Source organism: Centruroides vittatus, unplaced genomic scaffold (genome assembly GCF_030686945.1).
Source record: "Centruroides vittatus isolate TY-2023 unplaced genomic scaffold, ASM3068694v2 contig_976, whole genome shotgun sequence".
In the NCBI taxonomy this organism is placed as follows: domain Eukaryota; kingdom Metazoa; phylum Arthropoda; class Arachnida; order Scorpiones; family Buthidae; genus Centruroides; species Centruroides vittatus.
The window spans coordinates 777,263-792,096 of NW_027122649.1; the positions used below are offsets into that span (position 1 = coordinate 777,263).

The following is a 14,834-nucleotide window of genomic DNA, read 5'->3' on the forward strand; positions in this document are numbered from 1 at the left end:
GAAAGACAGATAGACACACAGATAGACAAGGGACATCAGTTGGAATTTATAGGTCTACAATTTCTTCAAATTTCAGCCTGATAATTTTTCTATAAATGCAATATTTAAAGAACATACTTCCCATGTAGTTTGTACAGTTTGTTGCAAAAATGTAAACTCTTTATGATCACATAAAGGTAATTATCATCTCATTTTTACAAGATGTTTTTTATTTAAACAAATCATATCAAGATTTTTGGATGCTAAGGTTAACAACTTCGATCACATGCACAGCCATCACAGATCAGTACAGATACACAACCAATACAGATCACTTTTCAATTATTAATAGCAGACCAGTATTGTTGTTGACCATTCTCTCTTCCAGGAGAAGGTCAATGACTACTTTTGGTTGAATTACTTAGATCTCCTTCTGCAACAGTCTCCTTTCTATCAGACAAGCGGTATGGTGGCATTTGGATAGGAAAATTGTATAATACAAAGTTACCAGCGAGCATAAAATATGTTTTAAGTGGTTTTCGGGGGTGCTGAGTTTAAATATATGATCCATTTTTTGCAAAATTTGATTGATTGGCAGATTACCATTTGATATTTGGCTGTGAATGGCAGTTTCTTAGAGTTAAGATATCATATTTTTTTTAATGTTAAATTTTTTAAGATATATTTTCAATTTGTGTCAACTTGACCAATGAGATTGTGCCATTTTGTACCATCCGAGTATTGCGATAAACATGACATTGGTAGGCTGAAATAACCACTCTCTTTATATAGTTTTTGTTTTAATATTTTTTATATTATAGTGTTTGATTTATATAACTATAAAGATTATATTATGTAAGGGTTCTTTATTTATCTGCTGTACACAATTTTAAAAATTTTTTAAATGTGTTAGATTGGTCACTCAGTGCAATAAACCATTGTAAATATAAATGAAATACTATAATATAATATAATAGAAGGGTTAGAAGTACGAAATAATCTAATAATCTTAACCGTTGTTGTTGTTATTTTTTGCCTAGGCAATGCCAGGCTCATCTGCTAGTTATATTTATTTATTTATTTTACATATTATTGGAACTATCAATTGACAAGAGATTCCCACCCCCTGAGTAACAGAATTTACCCCAAAATACAATTAAAAAACAATAAAATATAACAAATTAAAAAATTTTTAAAAGAAGAAAACAATTGATAAAAGGAGATCAAGATCATCATGCATTATGAAGAAAGCATTGACAATAATGTTTATATTTTATAAAATCTTGATGAAGGTGATGTTTGATGGGAGACATATGATCAATGGATCAATTAAAAAAACAATATATATAATGTAATTCTCTTTATATAAATTATATCATTGCTTATATATATATATATATATAAGCAATTCATACAATCAAAGTAAAGAAGTAAATGTGACACAAAAAGATTTTTAAGGCACTTTTTAATTTTATCATAAATAATTTTGTATTAGAATAAATTTTTATAGGAAATTATTTATGGTTTTATTTTTCTTTCTTTTTCCCTTACATGCATTTATTGTTGCTTAAATTGTAACTTTATTTATATTATTATTTATAGTTTTCAAAATAAGAAAAAATTGGGATAATTATATAGTCAAACCATATTATTACATTATTGGTTTATGCAAAGTCCACATTAATGCAAAGTAGAATTGCAGTCTAATGGACAACAGAAGATAAGCATTCCAATGTTAAATTTTGTTAAATATCAGTTAATAAATTTCATTATATACCACCACTCCACATCAGGATATATGTACAACAGACACTGTTGTAAATTTTGTTAATACAGAGTGCCAATTTTTAAGTCCCTTTGACTTTGTATTAATGGGATTAGATTGTATATAAATTTGTTGATTAAAAAAATATATGATTATAATGGAAAATTTATGTTTTAAATTATAAATTATTTTTTTCATCTGAATTTTTAAATTACAGTTTGATATATGGCATTATCATTTATTGTAGTTGTGTATCTGTACATTTTTTTATCATCAGATTATAAATACAGGCAGGACATGATTTTTGAATATAATGTGCTTCTAAAAAAGTACATAAAAGTCAAATATCCAAAAGCTGAACAGTAGATCTATGTTTTAAAGCAAGTTCCATTCTACAAAAAATAAGTACATTATTTCTACTTAGTTTATGATAAAATCTCTTATTAAAATAGGAAATTTTTCCTTTCTACTAAAAATATTTTATAAGTTTAATGCATGAAATATTACTTAAAATGTTAAAATCATAGATCAAACAGAAAACAGACAATAAAATTAATTTTTATAAATAATTTTGATGTTACTGAAAACAAAACTGACAAAAAATCCCACTGGTATAATGGCTCAAAACATTTATTTGTTGATTGAAAATGTTTAAAAGTTCAAATTTGGAACACAAAAAGTGATTTAGGGATATCAAAGTATCATGAATGAAATTTAATAAATAACATTTATAAGCAGCATAAAAGAACTTTTAATCACTAATGTTTTTACTCAATTGTTATTGACCTTCATTCACACAACAGACAAAACCAAATGATGTACAAAAATTTAATGGTAGAATATAATGTAAATGTCTGAAAGTTGAATATCCTAAAGTTGAAAAGTGCCTATACTGGAAACAATAATATAGATGTATAATATATATATATATATAATTTGTAAAGTTAATTTAGTTCATTTTTAGTTATTTAAAAATAATTTTATATCAAATTATTTATTAATATTTTAAATTAAATGTTGTTATGAAATTTTTAGGAAATGTACATTCCATTTCGAAATGATGGAAAATATCATCTTGCTATGGAAGGTGCAACTTTTAATTTAATAAGAGATCATAGTGAACAGTTACTTCAAAAGGTATTTATTATTCTGTAAAATCTGTTTTGATTTAAATGACTCCATTTTAAATAAAACATAAAACCAAAAAAAAAAAAAAAAAAAAACAAATACTTGAAAAATTATGAGAGTCAGAAGTACATATGGCCGAAATACTTTTGAGACCTTTTGTCTGAGCTTCAAATTTTCTACTCTGAAGCTAAGACAAAAGGTCTCAAAAAACATTTCAGCCAAACAAACTTTTTACTACTATAATTTTTCAAATGTTTGTGTTTTGAGGTTTTCAGATATTTATTATTATTGTTATTGTGTTATTGCACTATTTAATGAGAGTAATACTTGTTATTATTTTTAAAAAACTTGAACTCTAATATCTGCTTCAATTTCATATAACAGATACTTTCATTTTTGCAAAATTAAAAAATACTAGAATTTCTTCTTAACTCAGAGTGCCAATTGGCTAGCATATGTCGGATGATTATTCCTCAACTTAGTATTATCACTTTGCCTAACAAGGTGATAGCAGTATTCATAATGACTGGTCAGTTTGATAAATTAATCAATATTTATCACACTGCACACTTGGTCATTATTCATAATGCACGATTAATTGCTTTGTCCATAACATATACAGTAGAAGAATATAGAATCTCACTTTAACAGTTCACGAAACAATGGATATCTCAGAATAATGGATTTTTTCCTCCAGGTCCCACCAAATCAATGTAATTTTACCTTCTTTTAGCAGATCTGAAACTTGGAATAAGGAATTTTTTTTAGCTCTATCTATTGTAAACTTTGCATTTTTTAACATTTAATTAATATGTAGGTGTTTCCAGGAATTTGTAGAGTTCGATGATGCACTTGTTACATCTGGATATTGTACAATTAAAGAATTGTACAGAGGGAGTCAGCAGGCTGATATGATTGAGGAGAAGTTCTACTGAACATTCTGAGGCTGTTCCAAGCAATTATTGTATTCAGTAGGCAGAAAAGCAGGACCAAAACGAACCAAGATAAATGAGTATTTTAACAAATTCTGAAATCAGTGAAGTGCTAATGAACATAAGTAATTTGCCTCTTTTTGCACTTGCAGTGTACAATTTCCTTTGACTTTATTATAAACATGTACAGCATAATATATGATCTTGTAACACATATTTCTACAGAATAAAGAATAGAGATTTCAAGAGACTGAATAATTTCAAGTACTAGATTTCTTATATGTAGAAAATTGAAAAATGGAAATTTTTCCTTATAATGGATACTTTCCTGGGTCTGATGGAAATCTGTTGTTCAGAATATAATGGATTCGTGGAACAATGGATGATTTCCAGTGACCCACGCAATTAAAATGAGATTCTACTGTAAAATAATAAAAATATGTGTAATAGAACCTATTCTTATGTCAATTATATTTTAACTGATTACATTTTATTGATATGTGATTTGGGCCTTATTTCTGTTTTGTGCTTCATCAGCTAAAAACCATGCAACAATAATTGAACTTCATTGGTGATTGACCACAATATTTGTATAAAATCAGTGATCTCACTCTTTCTAATTAACGAGTCTCATTCAAGCACTAAAAAGATGCTTAGCAGTTCTGCTACCAGATAGTAGTGTGCTGCTTATAGTTGCAGGATTCAAAATGGCTTATTTAATTTACTAAATTAATATATTTCTTATTATTACATAATCTTATTAATTTTATTTTATGTTTTAACTATTAAATGCTAAATTGTAGGTAAATAATATATTAATGAAACTGGAAAATAATTATTTTTTTTATAATTACAAATTTTCTAATATGTCTTTTCAGATTGTTCAAAAAGGGACAATTTTTGCTCGAATGTTACCAGAACAAAAGTTACATTTAATAGAAGCTCTTCAAAATTTAGAGTAGGCTATTTTGATGGATTATAATATACTTTTATAATTTTGTTGATTATTTATTAAATTTATTTGAATTTTATTTATAACTATCATACAGGATAATGTGTTACATTTTTATTGATTATCTGACATCCTGAGCAATATTGTTCTGTGTCCTTTGTGAGGTTAAATTTAATAATGAGACATAATTAATTACAAGTTGTTTATTTCGACCATTTATTAATTTTTTTTTTAATTTTAATGAATGTTAAACATTTATTTAAGTTCTGTGTGTGCATGCTTGTAATCCAAAGAAATCCAAAGATTTCTTTGGATTACAAGGATGCCACACACAGAATTTGAATATACAGCAACCATACTTACTACATTTATTTAAATTTCTAAATAATATTTTTATTAATTACTAAATTTTTACAATTTATTAAAAATAGAATTATTTTAGCATTGTAATTTTATTGTGAAAAGTATTTAAAATGTTTGTAAAAATTAGTTATTTATTATTTTGAAAAAAAAAAGAATTTAAATTTAATGGATTTATTATCTATACTTCATTCAAAAAAGGAAAATGTGTATTTCATAAGACATGAATTTACTTTAAAATTATATTATCCTCATTACTATCCTGAAATATATCTATATAAATTTAGGAGAGCATATAAGTATTAATATTTTCTTGGAAATATTAAAATAATTTAATGAAATATGACATCAAAAATATGAAAACAAAGCCATAAGTATTGACTCTCATTCTGAAATCTAACAAACAATAAAAAAGCCCTATATATACATGCAAAATCCTGCCTCAAATATGATTAAACCAAAGAAATAAAAATAAATCATTTTAAAACTTTTAAAAATGTCTTGACTAAAAAGTCAAGATAACTTTGATTTAGTATTTAAACCAATGATGGATCTAGAAGCATTATCATTGGGCTGAGGGAAGCCAAAGTGCCTGCCATCTGGGCCATTTTGATCTGACTGTGAGATGGTGTTAGGGTAGACAGAAAGACTCGGGATGTCCAGAGAGACCACAAAGAGAAATGATTAGGGATACAAACTGCCATTTTCCAGAGTAATAGCTGCTCAATGAATGCAGTTAGAAAAGAATACAAACTGCCATTTTCCAGTAACACAATGCTCAATCACATGGCTAGGATTTTCAGGAATTTTTCTGTTACATTGTATTTCTTGGCCTGCCCAGTCTCCAAATTTGTTGCCCACTGAACATTTGTGGGACCAGATGGGATGCCAACTGTTGCGATTGAATACAAGTGATATGGAATGGCTGATTTTTATTTTTTGTTATTTGTATTATAACCCTTTGTTACAGGGATTATTTTTTGGGGAGGATATCAATTGTCTTTAGACATTTCCTTTTTTATATAAAATAAATAAATAAATAAAATCTGTGGACAAACTGTTGCAGGTTAGCTTAAAGTACGTGTTTGCCTCCATGTCTGATCATATTGTCACATGTATCCAGGTAAAAGGTCATGCAAGGTACTAAAGGTTTTTTTAAATTGTACTGTTGTTCCATTGGAAATTGTTCCTTTGCTACAATATTTGTAGTCACTTATTACCATTGTTGTTATATTTTTACATTAATAGTTTCATTCTTGGTGCATAACTTTTTCTGTCAATGAGTGCATATCATGTTAAACTAGAATAAGAAGTTTTAGCAAAGAATTAGATTACAGAACTAAATCATTTTTCCTATTTCTTTGAACTATTTTTTGCAAAGTATTTTTTGTTCTCAAAATCAAATTGACATTGAAAAAAATGATTTTAAGATAAAAACAATGTAATATAATGTGTGAAAAATTTAAATGAGTTTAATGAGCAAACATCTAATGCCCAGAAAAAATTCTTTTTGAATAGTATTAAAAGTGTCTTTCATTATGACATAATTTCCTTTAAAATATACATAGTTCTTAAACTTAATTATTAAACTTTATATTTATATACTAATTTTTATAGTCATCAGGTAGGGATGTGTGGAGATGGAGCAAATGATTGTGGAGCATTAAAAGCAGCACATACTGGAGTTTCTTTATCAGTGGCTGAAGCTTCAGTAGCATCACCTTTTACATCCAGGGTACAGAATATTCAATGCATACCATTATTAATTAGGTAAGTTATTAAATGTAAATACCATTTTAGCACTCAGTACAAATTAATTTTTAAAATTCCATTATTAATAATGTGATATTTTAAACACAATTAACAATAGTTTATTAATTCAATATAGAATTATTAAATAATTGCAGTGTTTTTATTTCAAATAAATATTTTTAAAAATTTGAAGATTAAATACAAATGAAAATTTAATGTCTTCACACATCCTTCACAACCACAGGAACACAGCGGCCGGATGGCCGAGCGGTCAAAGTGGCAGCCTACCGCTCTGGGGGACCCGGGATCGAATCCGAACGGATCGAAAAATCCCCAGGAATTTTTCGGGGGGTGGTCCGTTCGGATATGTCAGGCCCCGTCCCTCACCACCCGGTCGCCCCATTGTGGGCCTGGCTGAACCCATAATGGGCCTACTAAAAGAGGCTCTCTTAGTGCCCACAGGGCGGAAAGAGTTAAAAAAAAAAAAAAAAAACCACAGGAACACAATTAACATAAGCATAGTTGACTTATCCTTTTGAGGTTTTTCCCTGATTACGAATATGTAAATTGATTAAAAGCTCTTCTGGTAGTGGATTCTTGTAAAAATATTTTTTTAAAAAGTTCTTAAAAAAGTTCTCAAAATTTTCATGTGTATTTAGTCTTCAATTTTTAAAAATATTTTATCCTGGATTTTTAGAAAATTTATTCAAATAAATGTGTTTAAAAGTTAAAATTTTTATAAATCTTAGGGTCTGTTTAAAAAAATGTTCTTGTGACAACCAAGTTGCAAGGTCATGCTAAAACTTATCCAGAAATGACATGTTTTCTGATGTCACAATCAGGTACATTGGAAAAGCCCAAGCTAAAAGACCTTGTAATGTGTGCACAATGTTGACAAAATAGCAAAATCTGTCATTTATACAACTTTTATTAGGAATAACTCTGTTACTGGAGTAGATATTCATATATATATATATACAAGGTTTTATTATTTTATACAGGGTGTTTCACAATGTTTTGACGATTTCAAGGTTGAATAACTCATGTTAAAACTGAGATACAGCAATGATGGCACCCTCTATTAGTAGTACAGACTGTCAACTTTCATCTCATATAGGTTACTACATAGTATCATGTCGTACTGCTCAAAACATCGTGTGTTTGCGGTTGAGTGCTATTTTTGCGTCGGCGAATCTGTCATGCGTGTGCAACATGAATTTCGTAAACATTTTAAGATTCAGTCATGATATCCAATTCCTGCTCATGGAGCAATATTGAATTGGGTAAAAAACTACCGTGAAACTACTAGTGCATCGAATCGAAAGTCAGCCGGCCGTAGGAAGACTGTACAAACTCCCGAGAACATTGAATGTGTGAGTAGCAGTTTACAGAAAAGCCCTTGTGTAGCCATGAATGGTAGTCATTTGTCCAATGTAGTATTTCATAAGTAAAATTGAATAAATTTTGTACCTTGTGTAAAATTTTCAACTTTTTTTAGCAATTAGTTTGTGAGTTTTTCAACTTTGAAATCGTCAAAACATTGTGAAACACCCTGTACATTAATTGGATGTTATAAATAATGAAACAATTCTGAAATATATCTTTATTAGTACATTGAGATGTGTTCTTAAAAGCATACATTGTTCTTATTTGGTCTAAAGCATTACATTTAGTAAGTATATGATATAAAGAAAACTGCAGACCAACACCAAATAAAGTTTGTATTATAAAACTTGTATTTTTCCATGAATCTAAGGGAATACATATTTAGTATTAACTCAGAAAAACATCTTTTAACTTCTAGATTAATTTCATATTTATAATAGATCATTTCTCAGGATATTTCATAATCCTGTGAATGAAGGATATCAAAAAAGACATGTCGAATTGATTAACAGTTCTTTTATTATTAAAATACTCCTATTAAAATTTTCTAATAATAAATTAAATGCAAACTTCTAATTATCATCATGCAGTTCAAAAAAAGTCATGATATAATTAAATTTTGAAATTTGGATATTAGAACAATTTTAATTTCTATATTTTAATAGATTTATAATATTTAAAACTAATATATCACTACATTTAGAAAGTTTTTTTGGTAAAACATTATATTTGTTTTATGTATAAAAGAAAAGATCTAAAATCTGTTTATTTCATAATTTAATGCATATTCCAGAATATTTTGTTTTACTTGAAGGATTAAATGTAAAAAAGTTATATGTTTTTCCACTTTACATATGTATTCATATGATCATATTGGGAAAATGTACAATAAAATAGAAAGTACTAGGGCTTTAAATAGTTTAAATCAATTTCTTATATCAGATATTTTTATCCTAGACAATATATAAACTAGATATATTTACAAGACATTAGTGTGGTATATATCAAATGCTCTTTAAATTCATTATTTTAGATAAACACAATTCCTAAATATATTATCTTCAGAACAACTTGTAATTGAATCTTTTAAAGATAAAAATGTGTTTATTTTTCAATTGTTTTAACATTGTCTGGGTTGCAATTTGAAAAAATTGTAGACCTATAAATTCCCACTGTCTTCTGTCTGTTTGTCTGTCCTTCCTTAATCTTAAGAACAGTGTTAGATGGATGAAAGTCAAGACCAGATATGGAAAGCTTAGGGGCAGGAGGACCCAATTAACTATATAAAAACTTTTGATTTAGACCAGAAGTCACGTGTTTTCAATTCAAAAAGTTTCCCCATAATGTAGTGTGTCTTCAAGCCATATTGTATTATATATATTAATATAAGTTTCGTATAGTAGCCCTTTCTTCTCTTTTCTTCTAGAACTTTCTTCCCTAACTGTTTTCTCTTGGGTGAGATTGTGATAACCGCCAGCAAATGAAAAGTTAATAGTTTCGTTTTTCGCGAACAAAACAAGGATTAACAAACACTTTCTTGTTAATTTACAAACTATTCTTTAATTCGCTAATTTTTACCAGGTTCTTTGTACATTGGATCCCAACATGTAGGTGGTGAGGATACAAAATTCGGTATACATAAAACAACTCAATTATTATTATAAGTACCTATATCTATACTTAACCTACTTACACACTATAAGGAGGAAAGAAAGGAAGGATATAAGGATAGAATAAGAGGAAGGTGGAAATACCCGGGATTTACTCTGATGCTCCTTGATATACTGGGCAGGGTTACTGTTGTCTCTGATCATTTACTCCAATCGTCAAGGCTTTTCTTGGCTCTTTCCTCCTCTTTTAATAAATCTCTCTCATTCACTTCGTCGATAATCCACTTTCTTTAATATCGTCGCTGTCGAATCCGTCCAATAAAATTGGCAGTCCAGTAGGAAGTTCTTGGCCTCCTTTAACAAACTGGATGGCTTCTTTTCCTCAACCTCCCTTGTCAAGTTTCATTTTCCAACCATTTTTGTTCCAATTTAGAGCTCGTTTTCCCTCTCGAGCTTTCCCGTCAAGAGCCCAGCTCTTCTCCCCAACTTCTCTCTCTTCTTCTCTCCCTTCCCTTATGTTTTTTATTACTCTGTTTTTACAACATTGTTTTTCTTGTTGGAGGCATCACTCCCCACCAGATAATAAGGCAATTAAGAAGGGAGTCTTTTTCTTAGTCAACAGGAAAGGGAGAGAGACAAAGGAAACCTTAAGCCTAACTTAAATTTATAGAATTACTAGCTGACCCAGCCACGCGTTGTGGCGGATCAAAATGTATCTATTATAAATGTATAACACTTCCCCCGTGGGGGGAATTTCAAAAAATCCCTTCTTAGTGTACATTCTCTTGACTTACCCTATTAAAACGCAATCAAAAACGCATTTAAAATAGTATAATAAAAGCCGAGTTCTTCACAGTAAGCCTTAATCCCATCACTTTTCCTGCTGGGGAATATCGAAAAATCCCTTTTTAGTGTATATTCCGTTGACGTAACCTATTAAAACGCAAAAAATCCGCATGTAAAATAGTATAATAGAAGCCGAGTTCTTCACAGTAAGCCTTAATCCCGTCCATCTCCCCCCACTGGGGGGAATTTCGACATGTATATTATATAAAAACACGTGCGTATTCGAATGCAACGTTGTCAAAATTTCAAAAAAATCGGTAGGAACAAACGAACGTTATATTTTATTTATATAGATAGATAGAAAATGATCTACTTCAGTCCATTCTCACAGAAAAGCAAACTTAGGTCGTCGGAAGTTAGCGCCATCTGTTGGACATAAAAGCCTTAATCCATATATAAATATATTTTTGAAAGGGGGGAAATGGTGTAGGGGTATGAAAAATAGATAGTAGCCGATTCTCAGACCTACTGAATATGCATATAAAATTTGGTAAAAATCGGTAAAGCCGTTTCGGAGGAGTAAGGTAACTAACATTGTGACACGAGAATTTTATATATAAGATTAATTATAAAATATAATAATATGGCCAACAGCCACAAGATGACCAGTTCCAGGAACTACTGTAAACAAAGGGGAGAGTAAGACCCTGAGGTAAAAAGAACTAGAGCAGGGGTCGCCAACATACGGCCTGTGTAATGGGTTTATTCGGCCCATGATTAATTTTTCAAAATTAGCTACTTAACTTCCAATAATTGGTGGAATGGATTTGCAATACTTCTTCAGGTTTTAAAAAAATTCCATTGTAGAGATTTACAACTTTTGCATTCGTATGTTATAAATTTACACTATTTGAAGAATGAAATACCCCACATTCACTGAAACTTGTCTGCCATTCTGCCATGTCACTCTGTTTATGCTAACGTGTGACCTTTTTTTTTTTTTGCTTGTACATTTCTTCACATTGTAAAATGACATTGCACATGCATCAGGAACTTCTATTATTTAACATGATGTAATTTTAATATTTTGTCTGGCCCGTGAATGAATTTTTCTTTCCAATCCGGCCCAGGGGACAAAAACTGTTGGCCACCCCTAGACTAGAGGCATGTCATTCTGAGACCTGGAAGTGCACAGATGTGAATTTGAGTACTCCGAGTTGAGGTTAGTAATGACCAGAGATCATCGAGTGGTCTGAGGAAGAAATCCTGTCCTATCGTGGTGATGACATGACAGTACAGAAGTGAGGATTGTGAAGAGAAAGTAAGAGGAGAATTTGATATAGGAAAACTGAACTTATCAACCCTTGTGAAAAGTCTCAATTGTCATCTCTCCCACCAAATATACAGAACCAATCCCGAGATTCTTATCTTTGCTAAAACTTACTCTTTACCTTCTAATGAAGTTATCCTTCTTCTGTTTTAAGCTGTAATTTAGTTTATAGGATTAGTTTTACAACTCATATCCAAGGCATCGTTGCAAGTAATATATGTCGGTTTATAGTGGTTAAGGTGTAGTGATCATACTGTAACATTTGATGTATTTCTGTACGGCAATGTGACATTGGAATCCTTATTAAGAACTTGTATATGTACGCGAAATAAACTACTTGTGAAATTACCAGATTTTCTTTGTCTGGTAATATGTTTTCTTTGTTTGATCATGATTCCCATGTACAAAACTTCACAGTAGTTACGTAGATGACTGGTATGACTGTTGTTATTAGGAAAAGTATGATGTACTGTACAGGGACAAGACACTACTAATTTGAGATCAACAGCATATAGTTTAAATTAAATAAATTAAAAATATGATTAAAACTTGCAGTCTGGCATTTTGACAATGTCACAATAAATAATTGCTTGTTTTAAATATCACAGTTTGCAGTTTTTGAGGGTTTATTAATATCAGACAATTAATTTATATTTTAAAGCTAAATAGGGGCAAAATAACATTATATCACCAGTATAAATTAAACACTGTATTGCTGTTTCTCTAATCAATAATCCATGTGATTTTTTAGTAAAAATATGATCAAAATCATAAATATAATGCTTAAATAACATAGGTGATAGAGGGTCTTCCTGTAATAGATCTTTATTAATAGTAAAAGGAGGAAATTTTTTACTACCTTGATTAACTGTAACTTTATAATTAGTAAATAGTTCTTGAGTAAATTTAAGAAAAACAATATCAGTTTTATCTTTTCGTAATTTTTTACACAAATTCAAAACTAATGAGTAAGATTGAATCAAATGTTTTCTCAATGTCTATGAATATTTTACTGTCTTTTATGCCAATATACTTGCAATATCATATGTAAAACATATAGCATGGACCATACTTTTTTAACTTATATAAGTGAATTAATGTAGAGATAAAAAAAGTATTGGCATTAGTCAAATCTTTGAATGAATTTGCCAAAATTAATGTAAATAATTCATTAAATTGATAAAAGTGTAATTGGTCTATAACCAGTATGACTAGACTCTTCTTGTCTGATATTGTATATCTTATAATTTACTGATATTTTATGAATAAATTTAAATGTAATAAATATTAAACAGGACATTTTTGAATGAGTCAAAACAAATTTATATATAAATATGAAATATTAAATATTTTACTTCAAGAGGTTTATGTGGGTCATTATATTTAATTTACATATATAAATTATCAAAGTAAGAATAAATTATCAACAATCACCTAAAAATTGTGCTATAAATTGGCTAATTTAATTAGCCAATTTATAGCCCAATTTTTAGGCAATCGTTGGTAATTTATTATATACTCATCGGGCTTAGAGATGTTTGTTTATATCAAAGTAAGAATAATAATTCTGCAATAAATTTGGACTCAATTGCAGGATTGAAAAGACTTGAATTTGACTATTGCAAATTTAATCTATTTTGCTTCAGTTGTTTATCAGATGATGAAACATCTATATAACTTGATCTAATAATTTAATTAAATTAATAACTAATAATTCATTATAATTTTGCTGGGATATATTTGATATATTTAATACAGAAATTGAATTGCTAATAACCTATGCCATAATATGTTTTTTATTATAAAGTATTTGAAAAGGTTATCAATTACATAAATACAAACTTTAAAATATACTTTAATAATAAATTTTAAAATAATTTATTTTATAATTTTAGAGAAGGACGTTGTACTTTAACCTCAACTTTTGGTGCTTGCCGTTACATGATTTCTTATTGTTTTGTACTGCTTTCAGCAGTATTGATGATGTTTTGGGTCAGTATTTACTAATATGTTATATGTTTAATAATAATTGTGTTACCTGTTACATGAACTTTATAACTAAACTTTTACAGCTAAATAATTATTTTCAGTTATATAAAATTCTTAAACTTTTTTATGAATTTTATGTAACTAAAAGTAATTACTTAGCTGTAAAAAACACTTTTATTAAAACTAGAGTTAGTTTAAAGTAAACCACACCTTTCACACCCTACTTCTTTGGAACTTTTAGTTTAAATATTCAAATTTTATCCATTAATAATCCGTTTTCATTGGCTTCTAAAAGGGGTCAAAACATTTGTTTTAATAAAGAGGCATGGTGCAGGAAAAGGTGTGAAAGATGTGGTTTACTTTTAGCTGTAAAAGTTTCAGTTATTAAAAAATAATAATAAATTTATTATTCATTAACAATATATAAATAGCTTTATCTATTTCATTTAGAAATTTTTAGTTTAATTGAATTATTAATTCAAAGAAAATATAAAACTGTTAAAAGATAATACAGTAGGTGATCAGTTAATGAACAGTTCAGACTGCAAACAAATTGGACAATGAACACTTTCATGAAAGATTTTTATGTTCGGACAACAAACACAAGAAATGACGCTGCATTTAAGATTTGTAAAACTGTATTTTAATGGCATCTATACGTGGTTTATGGAACAAGACTTTCACAGTTGTATACATAACCTTTTTTGCCCTAGTTAATTTCTTTTCTCTGAATTTTTGTAATTGCTTTTCTGAACTTTTTATTTAAGAAAACTGATATTATGGGCCTAAAAAGAGTGGAGTGTCAAGAACTGTGTTTCACTATAGAAACTAAGCAAGAGATAATAGCCAAGGTAGAGAGTGGGAA

General features: G+C 28.8%; 1 protein-coding gene across 2 annotated transcripts in view; it reads left to right on the forward strand.

The window, feature by feature from the left end:
- Nucleotides 1-14,834, forward strand: part of LOC136985735 (polyamine-transporting ATPase 13A3-like) — a 111,373-nt gene that overhangs the window by 67,793 nt on the left and 28,746 nt on the right. For both annotated transcript variants that reach the window (XM_067283076.1, XM_067283075.1), the window contains exons 20-23: nucleotides 2,780-2,881; nucleotides 4,683-4,762; nucleotides 6,734-6,886; nucleotides 13,876-13,972. In XM_067283076.1, the coding sequence (XP_067139177.1) occupies nucleotides 2,780-2,881; nucleotides 4,683-4,762; nucleotides 6,734-6,886; nucleotides 13,876-13,972 (432 nt within the window). The remainder of the gene's footprint in view (nucleotides 1-2,779; nucleotides 2,882-4,682; nucleotides 4,763-6,733; nucleotides 6,887-13,875; nucleotides 13,973-14,834) is intronic.